Source organism: Neomonachus schauinslandi, chromosome 2 (genome assembly GCF_002201575.2).
Source record: "Neomonachus schauinslandi chromosome 2, ASM220157v2, whole genome shotgun sequence".
In the NCBI taxonomy this organism is placed as follows: Eukaryota; Metazoa; Chordata; class Mammalia; order Carnivora; family Phocidae; genus Neomonachus; species Neomonachus schauinslandi.
Window position 1 is genome coordinate 514,493 of NC_058404.1, and position 15,323 is coordinate 529,815.

The 15,323-nt window shown below is 53.6% G+C and overlaps 1 protein-coding gene across 1 annotated transcript in view; it reads right to left on the minus strand.

The window, feature by feature from the left end:
• Positions 1-15,323, minus strand: part of ERICH1 (glutamate rich 1) — a 51,131-nt gene that overhangs the window by 15,365 nt on the left and 20,443 nt on the right. Inside the window, exon 3 of the mRNA XM_044911499.1 lies at positions 6,241-6,393. Coding sequence (XP_044767434.1) covers positions 6,241-6,393 — 153 coding nt within the window. The remainder of the gene's footprint in view (positions 1-6,240; positions 6,394-15,323) is intronic.

The following is a 15,323-nucleotide window of genomic DNA, read 5'->3' on the forward strand; positions in this document are numbered from 1 at the left end:
GGTAAAGAGCCATAAAAGGGTGTTTTCATACGTTTATTAAGATAGTTGTTTTTATTTGTTCTTCAGGGTGTTGTCATTTCTGTTCTGCTCATTCTACCAGGGTGATGGCTTGCCACATTTTTAGGAAATTCACTTTCACCGACGTGAAATGTGCGAATATCCTTTCCTATTTTGTTCCTTTGTGTTTTAACCATGCACGCAGTGTACTTGGCCGTGAAGAAAGTTTCGGTTTCTGCAGAGGCAGATCTGTCCACCAAGCTCTGCGGCTCAGGAAGACCGTCCCGGACGCATGGTCTCCTCACACGACCAGCAGGACATGCTGTCCAGGGAAGGGGCTAAAAGTTCCGGCTGAAAAGGCCCGGCTCTGGGAGAAAGTGAACTTTAGTCAGCCTTCAGGACCGTGAACTGGAACAGCTTTCTGAAAGATAATTTGTGAACAGGTCCTGAAATGTGGAAACATGTTTACTCTTACGTGAGAGTCTGTGTTCAGGAGGAAATTGGACTGCAGCATTTACGGACATGTGCGAACTGCAGTAGCGTGGAAACTTCTGGAAACCTGCTTTCACCAGATTTCACCAGATTTCAGCTGTTGAAAAACACGGTATGAACATATCTATATGCTGTGAGAAGGAAAACTCTGGACTGCAACATGAGAGACAAGTAAACTGCGTGCGTGCGTCGCGTGCATGGGGGACGTGTGAAGATGCTCACGCGAAGCCTCTGGCTAGCGGCCTTATGTGCTGCCTTCCTGTCTCTGCATCGTCTGTCATGCGTGACTTTCCTGTGGTAAGTATTTTCTGTGTGCAAGAAAACAAAGTGCTTTCATTTTAGCAAAACAAAAGCAATAAAGATGAGAGGAGTACCCAGAAAAGGCCCTCCTTCTAGAGACCGGGCCTCCCATTTCTGTGTAATGTGTACACTTTCTGGTCGTGGTTCCAGGACTTAATCTGTGCCGTGGCCAGCGGGAACTTGTGTCATGACGACGACAGTTTGGCAAGCCTCAGGGGTCACTGCGGTGGGCGGCAGCGGGAGGAGGGGGGCACAGGGGTTTGCCACTGAGAGCAGAGCACGGAGAGACACAAGGGCAGACGGAGGACAGCTGGTGAGAACATTTAATTCAGGGAAGAAGGGAGGAGGGTCAGGTGCAGGCAGCGGTGGCCGTGAAAAGCGTGTCTGAACGAGGTGGATGCACGAGGACCCGTCCTGCGACCAGATCACCTGCAGCTACGGGCTCACCAGCGGCTGCTGGGCTCCCTGCTGGAGCTGAACTGAAACCATGGACCCGGCCACAATTCTGTTTCTAAGGACGTGAGGGGGGCTTGAGGCTTGGCACTGCCTGACGAAAAGCTGGATTCTTGGTTCAGCGGCTCAAAGGCGTTGACTAAACGTGGGGCCGAAGGAAGCAACGCGGACAACCGTCACTGAGCCACAACGACAAATGTGAGAGGCGAGAGTTGTAAGACTAATACGCCGGGAGGCCGACGGAGCACAGAACCCTCCTTCCGGAAGGATGAGTGAGGCCCACAGAGCTCCCAACCAGGGCGCGCTGGAGACAGTGGGAAACACACAGGGAGAGTGCAAACAGTAATTTCGGGGGCGTTTGAAACGTGCCGGTCACTGGAACGCCCCACGGCAGCTTCACACCAGCACTGTGTTCTGGGCTGGTCTCCACTCCCAGCGCAGTGACCTCCAGGGGCGGCGTGTGGGGGCGGACCTGCTCGCACGTGTGCACCTGTCCCCGGCACGTGCTGGGGTGTGGACGCCCTTGGGGACAAGCTCTGCCGTGCCAACAGCGTGAGAGTGCCTTCACCTCCGCGTGGGAGGCACCGCAGGGTCCAGGCCAAGTCCACCAGAAGGAGAGATGCTCACGACAGTCGTGGTCTCTGTGTCCTCACCGCAGGTCCTCCAGAGTCAGAAGCACTGACGTGGGGAGGGGGGTCCTTCTCTCGAGGAAAGTCACACATCTGACTGCTACCCGTGGGAACACCTTCCCTCCATCACCCGCGACGGCTTAGGTCACGGCGCCCTCTCTCCCTTCCTGTGCCCTAGACGTGCCAAGTCCAGACCCCATAGGTCACCTGGGACGCCATCCAAAGTCCCTGCACTGCTCATCCCCTGCTCACCCGTCCCCGCCGGTGGGCGGGCGCAGCCTCTGTGACGCTGAGCACGGCTGACTGCATCACAGCTGGGTCTCACGCCGCACACCTGGCGTCTCCTTGCCAGAGGTCCTGCTACCCTCTGTCCATCGTTCCTAAGTCATGCTTTCCACAGGATCAGGTGCCCCGCCTGCCGTGCTGAGTCCTGCGCACTCGTGCGGATGTCCCCGAGGTCACTCTGTGCTCCCGCGGCATTCACTGCTGCCTGTTGTCAGATAACCTACTCTACCTCGGGGCTCGCGTGAGTCTCCCGGGGACGAGCCCCTCAGGCAGGGCCCTGTCTGCTGTCTTCGTGGTCCCAGGGCCTGACCACGCAGCCAGCACAAACATTAAACAGGCATTTACTAGTTAAGAGAACTCGTGGTTGAACACTGTTTACTCTTTTTACTTCCAGAACAGGTAGGGCGTAGCTTAGAAAAATCAACATCTTAAGGACTCAATCTAAAAAGAAAGCCCAAGCATTGAGAGGTGGGGAGAGGTAACTATCAGAGAACAGAGATCAAGGAAACCAACTGCAACTGGGTGAAGACAACAAAAAACTATGATCTGAGCTCCCTGGCAGGCAAAGCAAAAAGAGTGTATCTGAGTAAAACATTTCTTGTCCAATAAGAAGCAGCACACCAGTTCCTAACAACCAAAGCATTTTGTAGCACTGAATGCTAAAACAAATTTTCATTTTTATATAAACATCAGGGGATATACAGTGAGCGAAGAACAAAGTTTGAAATGACAGCTTTACTAAAACAAGCTAACAACAAAAAACACCCTCCAGGCCTTTAACTAACCTCATTAAAAATGAAATTCCACGATGATATTGTTAGAGAAAGGGGTGCTGACACAGAGTGGGTGCAGAGCTTTCTTACGACCTCCCGCGGCATAGCGGGAGCACTCACCAAACCCCGGGGACGGAGTGACGGGTGCTCCCCTCCACACCCACACCAGCACTGGACCACTTCTGACGGGTCCACACCCCCAGGACCAATGGCTCAGACCAACCCAGGACACAGGCACACGGAGCCACTGCATGCCTCTCCCTCTGTGGGTGACACGAGGCTGCTCGGGGGACGAGCTGGGGGCGTCTGCAGGAGGCTCTGCGTCTGCTCATGTTTCCACCAGAGGGCACCTGAGTCCCCAGGGTCCCGCCAGGCGGTGTGCTGGGGAAATGACTGAGCGGCTAACAGTACTTATTACCTGACTGCCCGGGAGGACTTTCACGGTAAGGTCCTGCATTATGTAACGTCACACAGGGCCGCGTTCCTGGGGGTGCACCAAGACGGTGAGCTGAACAGTGTTCCCGCCAGAGAAGTGACTCAACCAGTTAGCATTTTCCGGGGAAGAGCTATGGGTCGCGGTTTACTGGCTCGTTGAGAACAATGTGCGACACCATGTGAGCAAGCACAGAAACGCCAGGTGTCCGAGGCAGGAAGGAGCACGGGAGCATGAAGTTCTTCTTCTCGAAAGCTGTACCAGGGCACCTGTGTGAATCAAACATAGGAGGGGGATCCTGGAGTCCGATAGGACCCACTTGGTTTGACGAAGCTCCTTCCTTTCCCTACAGCTGCCACTGGCCCACTGCTCACAAACGGTGGGCCTAAGAGAATTTAAGTCTGTGTCTGTTACACTCAGAGATTACCCACGGAATGGGAAAGGCCGTGCGGACAGCAAGCAGAACACCAGCGATACAGCGTCTCCGAGAGTACATGCTTGTGTCCACAGCAAACACACGTGGGCCTGGAACAAACCTAGTGAGGACAGTTCACAAGCCCCAGGTGCATTCACATCAGGGCCCAAGGACACAGGCAGTGGGGCCAGTGAGGGGTGACGGGGATGGGGGCTTCCCGGGGAGGGGGTTGGTGCAGGATGACCAATGGACGGGGGCTCCCCGGGCGGCCTGGGGGCTCAGGTGCTCTGGGCCGCAGCCGTGCCCTGCAGGAGTGCCTGGTGAGGGTGCACAGAACCTGCAGGCCGCAAGCAGCCGGCCTGCTGGACACACGTGGACACAAAAGCAGGATGGAGTCACCCCTTTTCTCCTAAAGTTTTCTCCAAGCTACTATGTCATTGACTTACTGGTCCTGCGTATTCACAGTGGAAGTCAATGGCCAGAAGTGGTTCTTGGAAAAACAGAAACAATTTGACTTTTTCTTCTTTTCCACCGTCAGTGCTCATGTTCTCTTTGCTTAAAACTGCAAACGGAAAGATTCAGGACTCCTCCTCCCAGCTTCCCGGTCTGCACACCTCCCACCTGGAGCCTGCTCAGGCTGCACACCCACTGCGCGGGGCTGGGCGCTACAGCCTCTGAACGCTCGTTCATTCTGGAGACCACTGGTAGGAGGCCTGGGTGAACACTCCTCCAACTTTATCCACTCCAGCACCCTGCAGCGGCCCACTTCCTGGGCCGACAACGGGAAGAAAACATGATAAACAGTAAACAAAGCAGAACCCAAAACAGTGATGGGTTCCAAGTGTTGAAAAGGGAAAGATACGGACTTCCCAGCCTCACTCTGATGAGTAAGTTATTCCAAGCTCTTCTGGAAAAGTGGGCAGCATTTTCAGCAGCACTGACTTGGGAAACCGAGCTCACAGCGCCTTCAGAAAGAATCGCCTCCTCAAGCCCAGACACGGACCCCGGCCGTGAGGAGCCCCCGACTCCGCCTGCTGCGGAGAGACCCCAGTGGCAGACGGCTGCTCAGGGTCCCGAGTCAGAACGGACGGAGCGAGGTGCGCAAGACAGCTCAGGGAGGGGCCTGCCCACGCTCTCCTCAGAGGGTGAGGGGGTGGGGACGCAAGTCCCATCAGCCCCCATCTCCACCACGCCCCTCCCCGATCACAGCCTCTGGGAAAGGAAGACCCACGCCCACAACAAGTAAGAGGAAGAGACAATTCACAGAAAGATTCTGCCTCACAAGTTGCAGACATAGATCCTGTAATAATGTTGCAGTCAACGCTGTCCAACTTACTAGTGAATTTGCCAGGTTACCATGGAATTCTAGTCGGCAGCCCCCCGGTCTTCCCAGTTTTGCTCTCAGCCTGGGCCACCGTCAGGCCAGCTGCTGGCTGCCCGCGTGGGGGCACCTTTCGGCCGGGATGCCCTTCCCCAGTTGTGCCAACCCCTCCACGTCCTGTGAGGACATCACCCCAGCTCAGAACCCGCAGTCTCCGGACACACTCACGCTGTCGATGCGGCGGTCCAGGACGCAGCCGGGCCCTCGCTGGCCTCGCCAGCAGAGCTGACCGTGCACAGCTGCGGGTGAGCGGAATCGTGTCCAGGGGCACAGGGAGGAGTCCCCGCACATTTGGTACCGAGTACGCGAGGTACATGTGAAGTACGCTCACCAAAGTCACCGATCTTCATAAGAACGCAGTTTTCAGATTAAATAATCTATTCACCCAATAATTACATTCCAAAGATTTTCAACAGGGCTTGAAAAGATGAGTACATTTTTCCTTAGCTACCCCATTTTTGGTTTTATGGTTTCTGATCCTTTAATTAGGGACTCAGGAAGATCGATGTACAAGGAAACCACATTTTCTTGATGTTCAAATTAGGTAAGCTTTAGAGTACAGAGTTGTTTATACTCGTTAGAAAATCATCTGGGTAAAATTTTTACTGGACGACTCCAGAATCCTCTTTCCTTGACGACCGTGCAGCCAGCACACCCCCCAAAGCAGGCGCCTCACCGTCCTTCGTCCCAGGACGTTCCCAGGACGTTCCAGCACAACAGCAGAACAGTCATTCAGTCCGTCCATGAAATAGACGCCAAAGAAGTGATTCCCATAATCATAAAATTGATATACAATCTCAGAAATTATAAAAAAATTGGAAAATCAAGAAAAAAGTTCTACTTAAGTCAGAACAAGTACCACTGACATCATGCTGTATTTAATAGTAAACTTCTCCTAACCTACCAACAATTACGCCCCGGCCCCGTTCCGGCTCAGGCTCCTCCCACCTGAGCCTGTCTCCCTGTCATTTTTAATGGTGGCAAGACACGTCCAGCCCACTGTGTGGCCGTCTGTGGACATGCTCACCTGGCCCTCTCACTGTGAGTCTATAAAAGTGGGACACCGTGGAATCACGCCTCACCTGAGAGTTGGCGCCCTCCTCCCGCATCATCGCTGCCCGAGGTGTCCTCGGAGGCCGGGCTGCCCTGCGGCTCTGGCGGAGCGGGGACGTACCCCTCAGGAGGCAAACTCGCCGTGTAGAACCGCCTTCGAGGGGGGGCCTTGGCGTCCTCATCTGCAGGAGACAAGGGGACGGTCAACACGGCATCACGTGACCAGACATTTGCCGGCCCTGGCACCCTTCCCCAACCTCATGCCCCGAAGACGTGAGACCCAACAGCTCATGAAACCCAGCCTCTGCCGTCGGCACTGAGCTCAGGAGGCCAAGCGCCTTGTCAGAGGGCACCAGCCCTATATCCAGCCAGGAGAAAGGAACGACCTGTGATTATTTAACCTCTGGATTTTTATAAAATATAACACTCATGAAAAGGAAGCAGAAAAAAGAATATTCCACATAGCATACCTCTCATCATTACCATGCAAATCTCTTAACGTTTTGGTGCACAGTCTGGAACTTTTTCTCATGTGTGCTAACAACCCGCATATATTATGTATACACACACATCTTAATGGGATCATGCTACCCACTTTTGTTATTATACATTTGTATATCATATATATAATATTCAAAAGTTAATACATGACAGAATAATATATTAAGATACATTTACATCTACGTGGTCTTTTAATGGTTACATAATATTCCATGTCTCTAACAAATTATAATTTAATTATAATTTAACCATTGTCCTAAATTCCACACATGGAGGTTGATTCTAAATTTCCACTATCACAAACAGCTGCTGACTGTCCTTGTCATACATAACTTTGCACACCTGACCACTGAGTTCCTTCAGAGAAATCCCTGCAAACGGGATTGTCCGAAGGGTAAGTACCTTCCGCTGGCTTCTGAGACGCACGGTCCAGAAAGGCAACTACAGGATCGCTGGTTTCTCCCATGCTCTTTCCAACACTGGGTGGCAGAAACCTTTAACTCACGCACAGCTGACACACAGAGGTGTGTTAGTTTCACGCCACATACTGACTGGACAATTCCGCGTGCCCTGCAGTGTTCCCGTAAGCAGTGCAGTCAACATCTGGCCCCACACACAGGATGACAACGTTCTGGACTCTGCTCCCCAGGCTGCACTTCCAAACCTGAGATGGGACCACACACAGAAATAAACTCTAAATGGATCAAAGACCTAGATGTGAGACCTGAGACCACAGAACTCCTAGAAGAGAGCACAGGCTGTGATCTTTTTGATTCCAGCCTCAGCAATATCTTTCTGGAACTTTCTTCTCAGACAAGGAAAACAGAAGCAAAAATAAACTAGTGGGCAAAGGAACTGGCCAGACAATGATGAGGCAGCCTAGGGAAGGGGAGATGTTCATAAACGACCTCTTCATCTTTTTAATTGTCATATTTCCATTGAAAATACGGTAAAGCAATCTTGTATGTGACAAACACAAGTGGATATCCCCATTAATCTTTCACAGAAAAACTGACATTTTATTTAAAAAAAAACAAGGTTTGAAAGAAATCACTAATACATATGACATATACTGTAAAAACCTTGAAACACTCTCCAATTCTTCCACCATCAATGTATTTCACTTTCTTGGAGCTAAGATGCAAGAATTCAGTTCTTAGATTAATTTACTTCATAGTCGATGAATTACTATGTCATTCCACTGGAATTGGGGGCAGAGTGGGACATGGCTTCCAAGGAGACCACCCCAGACAGACATCAACGTTTATCCTTTCTGCAGAGGATTTCTGGAAGCTTTTAGTCGGCTAAAGTGTCAGTGATGAGAAAGTTAAAGAGAACTTGGAATCTCACTGTTCACTTGATTATTCGGGTGCACAGATCGGGAAGTGAAACACCACTTGAGTCACCAGAGGCAGCTGAGACGCATCTCCATCCAATGCAATGCTCCCGGGAAACCGCTCTCATCCATCTGGACAGCACACCCGCGGCTCCTAAGGCTGAGCCTTTGAACGGTAAATGACCTGACAGCTTCCAGCTCCAGTTCTCCCCAATTTCTTCTGCGGAAAAATGGCTTGTTGTGATGACATCTATCTACACTTCCCCAGTCAGATGTTCACGGCTCAGGGACGATCAAGGTGAAAGTTAACTAGGCTTTGCTGAGCAGCCGCGCACACAGGCCTCCGCGCCCCCATCCTTCACCCGGCACGGGGGCCCAGCGCCCCACGGGACTCCGTGCCCCCCTGCCCTCCACCCCGCACTCACCGGGTGTGTGTGCAGGGACAGCGTGGGGACAGCGTCCCAGCTGGAGAGAACTCTGGGGGACCCGCACGGCTCAGGTGAAGCCAGTGGAAGTCACCACTATGAGCTTGGTTGTCCACTTCGTTTAGCTCCCTCCGACCTGGAGCGGCTCCCACGCAGGTCCCTGAGCTCACTGGGTGCCGCCTCCGAGCAGCCGCCGTGCAGGGCACGGGACACGGACAGACCACAGCGCCTCTTCCACCCGGGGGTCACGCCATGCCCGGGGCACAGAACCGGGAAGGGAGTGAGCACAGGACGCAGGAGTGGGTGGCTGGAGGAGAGGCCCGGGTGCGAACGGCTCAGAGCCCACACGAGCCGTGGCTGTGTCCGCGCCCGAGGAGCTGCACAGATGTGTGCAGTGACAGAAGGAGAACGTGGCCGGGGCGGGAGCGCCGATGCTCAGGCGTCCTGTCCCCTCGGCCTGTCCTGAACGGGGATGCGCCTCAAGGGGCCTGCCCCACTTGATCTCTCTGCTTCCTCATGATGCCCCAGCAGTCGAGCAAGCCAGTTTTAACAAAATCGATTCTGGTTTCCAACTCAGCCTCTTAAAGAGAATCACAACCACCAGAAGCCTTTAAAACATTCAAGGAAATGCTGTTGTTGAGGAAGAGAGAAGTTTCTCGTGGCACCATCACTCACCCCCCCCAGAACTGGGTTAATGTGTCCCCCTGTTAGGAATGCGGTGTGCTCACCAAACCCCCTGCCACGGCTAGCTATTCCGATTTTGGACTTTCAGCTCCCATAGAAGTACCTGGATGCAGCTCTCCCTTCCTGCCTCTTGGACAATGCACGAAATTTGGCGCAGACTCTGGACCACATGGCCCGGCCGGCCCAGAGCCCTCCTACCACCTGCAAATCCGGGAGGTAACACCTGGTCCGCCCCACTCTGGGGAAGCCCAGCACTGGATCTGGGCTCTTCTCCTTTGCCCTTTGTCATTCCAGACGCGAAATTCAGCACCTTGTTCTACAAATTGTCCGCTCACCCCAAGCACCTCAAGAGCTAATTAAAAAAAAACAAAACACCTTTTTTTTTTTTTAAAGGACTTTACATTTTTAGAGCAGTTTTAGGTTCAGAGCAAAATGGAGAGAGAGCTACAGAGATTTCTCATATGCCCCCCTCCACATGCACAGCCTCCCCAACAGCACCCCCACTACAGCATCCCCTCTGGACGGTGCATTTGTCACCACTGATGAGCCCGCGTGGACAATTGTCATCCCCCAGAGTCCACAGTCTACATCAGGGTCGCTGCTGGTGGTGCACGCTGTGGGTTTGCACAAGTGTGTGAGGACACGTACCCACCGTGACAGGGTCACACGGAGTGGTCTCACTGCCCGAAACCCTCTGTGCCCCGCCTGCTCACCCTCCCTCCCCCTTCCCCTGGCAGCCACTCCTCTCTTCACTGTGTCCCTAGTTTTGCCTTTTCCAGAAGGTCACAGAGTTGGGATGATGCGGTGTGTAGACTCTGCAGAGTAGCTTCTCTCACTTAGTAATCTGCACTTACGACTCCTCCATGTCTTCTCACGGCTTCACGGCTCATTCCCTTTCTATACTGAATACTACCCCACTGTCTGGAGGGACCAGTCTATGTGTCCATCACCTACTGCAGGACAACTTGGTGGCCTCCAGGTTTTGGCAGTTACAAATACAGCTGCTGTAAACACCTGTTTCAGCTTTCATGTGCACAACAGCTGGGTCATTCCGTGGGGCTTTCAGGGGGGATGAGGGGTCAGATCATTCTCCGCACAATCTTTGCCATCTTGGCCTCCCTGGGCCCCTCCTCCTGTACCTCAAACAGAGTTCTTTTATCCCTGATGGAAGTCTCCGGGCCACCAATACCCCATGCAACTCAAGCAGGCTTTCCTGTTAAGAGGTAAGGAAAATACATCAGCCAAGGAAAAAGAACTTCCTCTGAGAAGCAGTCAGATTCAGAATGTGCTGATGGCTGGTCGTACACGGAGTGGAGAGGGGAGACAAGCTGTGGGCTTCCGTGCTTACTGAGACGGGGGGGCAGGGCCGCCGGGTGGGTAGCTGTGTGGACAGTGCCGTGGGAGGCACCGTGGGGACAGAGCGCTGAGCCTGGGGGGTGACGCAGATGGAGAAGTGGGCCTGGGAGCCGTAACTGTCTACAAACACAGAAGCTGTGAGACGGTGAAATCACCTGGGGCGCGCCGTGGACAAGACAAGTCAGAGTGAGCGTGGGGCCCTCCGCCACCCAGAGGCTGTGCATACGCGTCTCTTTAACATGCACAGGGGAGTTAGGACATCTAAGGGTGGAGGGGCTTCGTACGTGCTCAAAACTCCTCCAGAAAGGCTGCGCTGAGTGACATTTGCGCCGGTAGGTTATGAGAACTCATTTTCCTGAATTCTCAAGGACCGTGTGGGGTGTACACTTTGAAAATGCTCTCTGTCTACCCGGTAGGCAAAGAGCAGCATCTCACGGTCACATTTACCGTGGGTGCCATTACCGGGGAGGGTCCCTCTCTGGTCACGTGTACTGGGCACAAGTGCTGCATGCAGTCCTCAATGTCAGCGCAAAAGCTCCCTGCCATTCCATTAATCTATGCTGTGGCTACAGTTAACAGGAAATAGGTTATTCTCAGGGGAAAAAACAGAAAATATCTCTGACCTGCCGGGGGTAAGTGGCAAAAGGCTATGGAGGGAGGCAGGGCTGATTGGACAGTGGACACGGCACCCATTTCTGTCCTGGCAGTAAGTTTTCTCGAACCTTGACGTTTTAAGAAATTGGATCTATGTTGCAGAGGAAAAGATGCCACCACATGCACTCACTGCAGACCCACACTGTGTGCGCAGGGACACACACCGAGCACCCACACTGCGAGCAAACCCACGCTGCGAGCAAACCCATGCTGCGAGCACACCCACGAACACCGAGTACCCACGCTGCGAGCGCACCCACACACACCGAACACCCACGCTGCAAACGCACCCGCGCACACCCCACACCCACGCTGCGAGCGCACCCACGCACACCGAGCACCCACTCTGCGAGCGCACCCACGCACACCGAGCACCCATGCTGCGAGCGCACCCACGCACACCCCACACCCACGCTGAGTGTGCACAGACCACGTCCCTACGACCCCCACCATCAGGTGGTTTTCCAGCTTCCAAACTGCCACTTGACTGCGGCTATTTTCTGTGCAATGAAAAAGCTTCAGTGCCTTGTGCTTAACTGATCCTGCTTAGCTTTGGAGTAACGTCCGCCACACGGGATGGGTCTGTGAGCTCCTCTTGTTCACGTGGTGAACAGTTAACCTGTTGCCACATCGTCTCCCAAAAGCTGCCCCCTCGGGTTTCCACGTCTACCAGCTTAGCCACATCACATTGGACACATCTGCAGAACAGTTAGCTTTCAAAGGCACTTCCTTCTTTACGACAATGTTAGCTAAAAAGCACAAGTGTTTGACCACTGAACATGTCGGCTTTGAAAGACAATCACAGGAAACTCTTGCCACTCCCCTGAGCATTAGGTACACGTGCTTTCCACCCGTGGGCGTGTTCACACTATCACAGGCCTCCTAACATCGTCCTGTGTCAGAGGCTTCTGCTTCTGGTGACCAGGCAAGGGAGAGAACCTGAACACTTGTCCCGAAAACTCTGAGAAATGCCAGGTAACCCGCAGCAAACATGCTCTCCCAGCAGAGCTGTGCTCCGAGGCAACCGGGCCATCCTGGGAGCAAGCAATATGTTTTCAAGAGTTTTTCTGTGCACACCTTGAGAATCTGATTAAAGTACACGAGGACGAGCAAAGGGCGCAGTTGAGCAGAGAAAACTTTGAAGAAGAATAAGCGGAATGGATTTTCCCGACTGGATATGAAGGCACATTATAAACCAGAGAAACCAAGCTGGTGTGGCCAGCAGCATCGCGGAGCTCACAAACCCGGAGCGGACACTGTCTTCTGCAAACCTGGCTGAGGAGCCTGCACGAAGTAAGGGGAGACCGTGTCCTCCACACGGGTCATGGTCTGAAAGGGGCACCTACGCAGGAGAGGCCCATCTTTTAGGAGACAGAAAATACCTACTATTACAGTCGCAAAAAACTTCTTCAGCCAGAAACAAACAGCACTAGCCACAAACTTAAAGACAGACTTCTAAACAAGAGAACACATTGTTGTTTTTAAAAATGGAGACAGTCCATGGAGAGAAGGTACTTGCAACATACAGAGTTGGCCAAAAGTTGAGATTTGGAATACAAAAAGAACTTGTGAAATCTGTAAGATAAATAACCAAAAACAACCCAAGAGAAAAACAGCCCCTAAATCTGGTCTACAAACATGCTTCTGCTGTGTAGCTTCAGGAATAATCAGTAGCGCATATTAAGATGAGATGTAGTTTCCTTGCACTTGATTAGCTGGCCCTGGAACAATGGGGGTTTGAACTGCTGGGGTCCACCGATACACAGATTTATTTTGATCAATACAGTGCATACTGAAATGTATTTTCTCTTCCTTACAATTTTCTTTTTTTTTTTTAAAGATTTTATTTATTTATTTGAGACAGAGAGAGACAGAGAGCACATGAGAGGGGGGAGGGTCAGAGGGAGAAGCAGGCTCCCTGCTGAGCAGGGAGCCCGATGCGGGACTCGATCCCGGGACTTCAGGATCATGACCTGAGCCGAAGGCAGTCGCTTAACCAACTGAGCCACCCAGGCGCCCCTCACAATTTTCTTTTTTTTAAAAAGATTTTATTTATTTGAGAGAGAGAGAGAGCATGAGCAGGGGAGGGGCAGAGGGAGAAGCAGGCTTCTCCATCCCAGGACCCCGGGATCATGACCTGAGCCGAAGGCAGCCGCTTTACCGACTGAGCCACCCAGGTGCCCCTTCCTTATAATTTCCTTCATGACATTTTCTTTTTGCTAGATGTGTAGTAAGAATACAGTATATAATACATGTAACATACAGAACATGTGGATCGACTATTTATGTGAGTAGTGAGGCTTCCGGCCAGCAGTAGGCTATTAGTGGGTAAGTTTCGGGGAGCCAACAGTTAGAGGCGGATTTCCGACTGCCGGGAGGTCAGCGCCCCAACCCCTGGCTCATTCAAGGGTCAGCTGTGCTACCTACTCGGTAGGACCTGGAGAACAAGAAGGCGGGCGGGTCCCTGGAGGGCGACAGGTTCTCTGGCGACAGGCCCCAGGAAACTCCCCTGTGTATGGAGAGGTCCATGACGACCTAGCACCTTCACTCACAGAGAGAACCGTGCTGCAAAGCCAGAAGAACATACAACGTGAGCTTCCAGCCAAGACGGAGCCACAGGCTGCACGCACCATCCCGCCTGGAACAACCACAGGGATGGGACGACCTGATAAAGCAGGTTTTAAACGCTGATCACTGAGGAACAGACTGGCCATGAGCCTGTGGCCACTGTGGCCACCGTGGCCCAGGGCAGAGTGAGCACGAGCAGCATGGGATGGGACCTGCCAGGTGGTGTTCTCCCAAGGTGAGGTGGGGACAGAGGTCCAGGGAGGCCCAGGTGCCTGCAGGCCACGGGCAGTGTCCCCGAGAGAAGCAGGCTGCATAGAGTAAGCCCAGGGTTCTGCGGGGGACCCCTGAGTGTTCTGCTGAGCAGGGTGTGGGCACCCCGAGAGGAGCTGCCAGGCAGGGGGGGCTTCACATCTTGGCGCCAGGCACCTTGACACTTGGCAGTCGGCAACCTCGGAAAAGGGCCCGGCCACTGGCCAGCAGCGTCCCTGCATCCAGACAGCTGGGAGGGTGGGCAGGAGCATGGGCCCGTCCCGTCCTCGACGTGAGCACCGCGGGGTGATGGACAGCAGCTTCCGGGGCCAGGCGGACTTCCACCCTGCTGCCTGGCCCCTTGCATCCCGCTGGCTGAGATGGAAGAGCACGCAAGGAGCCCCCGGAGGTCAAACAAAACCCACAAAAACGGAGAAGGCATGGGACCAACAGGGCCTCTGTGGGCCGTGCGGCAACATCAGGTGGCCTCGTGCGGGAACCTGAAGCCCTTTGAGAAATACTTACGGAACCTTCCCCACGTGATGAGGATCACAACCGCAGGGACCCCAGGAGCTCCACACACTGGACGCACACGACCGTGGGGGCACCACAGAGGGGCACAGCAGAACCCGACGGCTGGAGACCACAGCGGGGTCTGCTCCCACGCCGCCGCCCCGCCGCATACGACAGCGGCTAAACTCGACAGCACTTACCACCCGCAGCAGAGTCTTGCACACCTTCCAGGACGATATACGTACGGTAAAGGGTACATCCTGTGGGACCAAGCAGGAAAGTGCACGGAGGTGGGGCTTCCGAATTCTAGGAGGGCAGGAGGGAACCGGGCCTGGGGGGGCTTGGGGCCGCCGCTTACACTGGTGTCACCCCACGTTTCCGTCCTTCCTGAGCTACGCTGAGACTAGGTACACAGTGTACAGATTGGACACACTGAAACACGGCAAGGTCACGGCCAGCCTACTGGCAGCTCCATGCCCTCCCGTAAGGACCACCTCTCTGTGTGCTGAGAACATTTCTGGTCTATTCCCGGGAACTGTCGGGTGTACAATACAGAACAGTTAACTGCAGTCATCATGCCCTACGTAGACCCCAGAACTCACTCCCCTGTAACTGGAGGTCCGTGACCTGTGACCAGCGTCCCCCCACCCTATCCCCTGTGAGTTCCCTGTTTTCAGAGTCCACACTGAAGTGAGGTCATGCCGTGTTTGTCTTCCTCTGCCTGACTTACCCCACTCGGCATAATGCCCTTGAGGTCCGTAAGTTGTACTTCGTAGACAGCAGGAGGCTTTCGAGGAAGTGGCAAAAGGTTAAGATTTGAAAGACC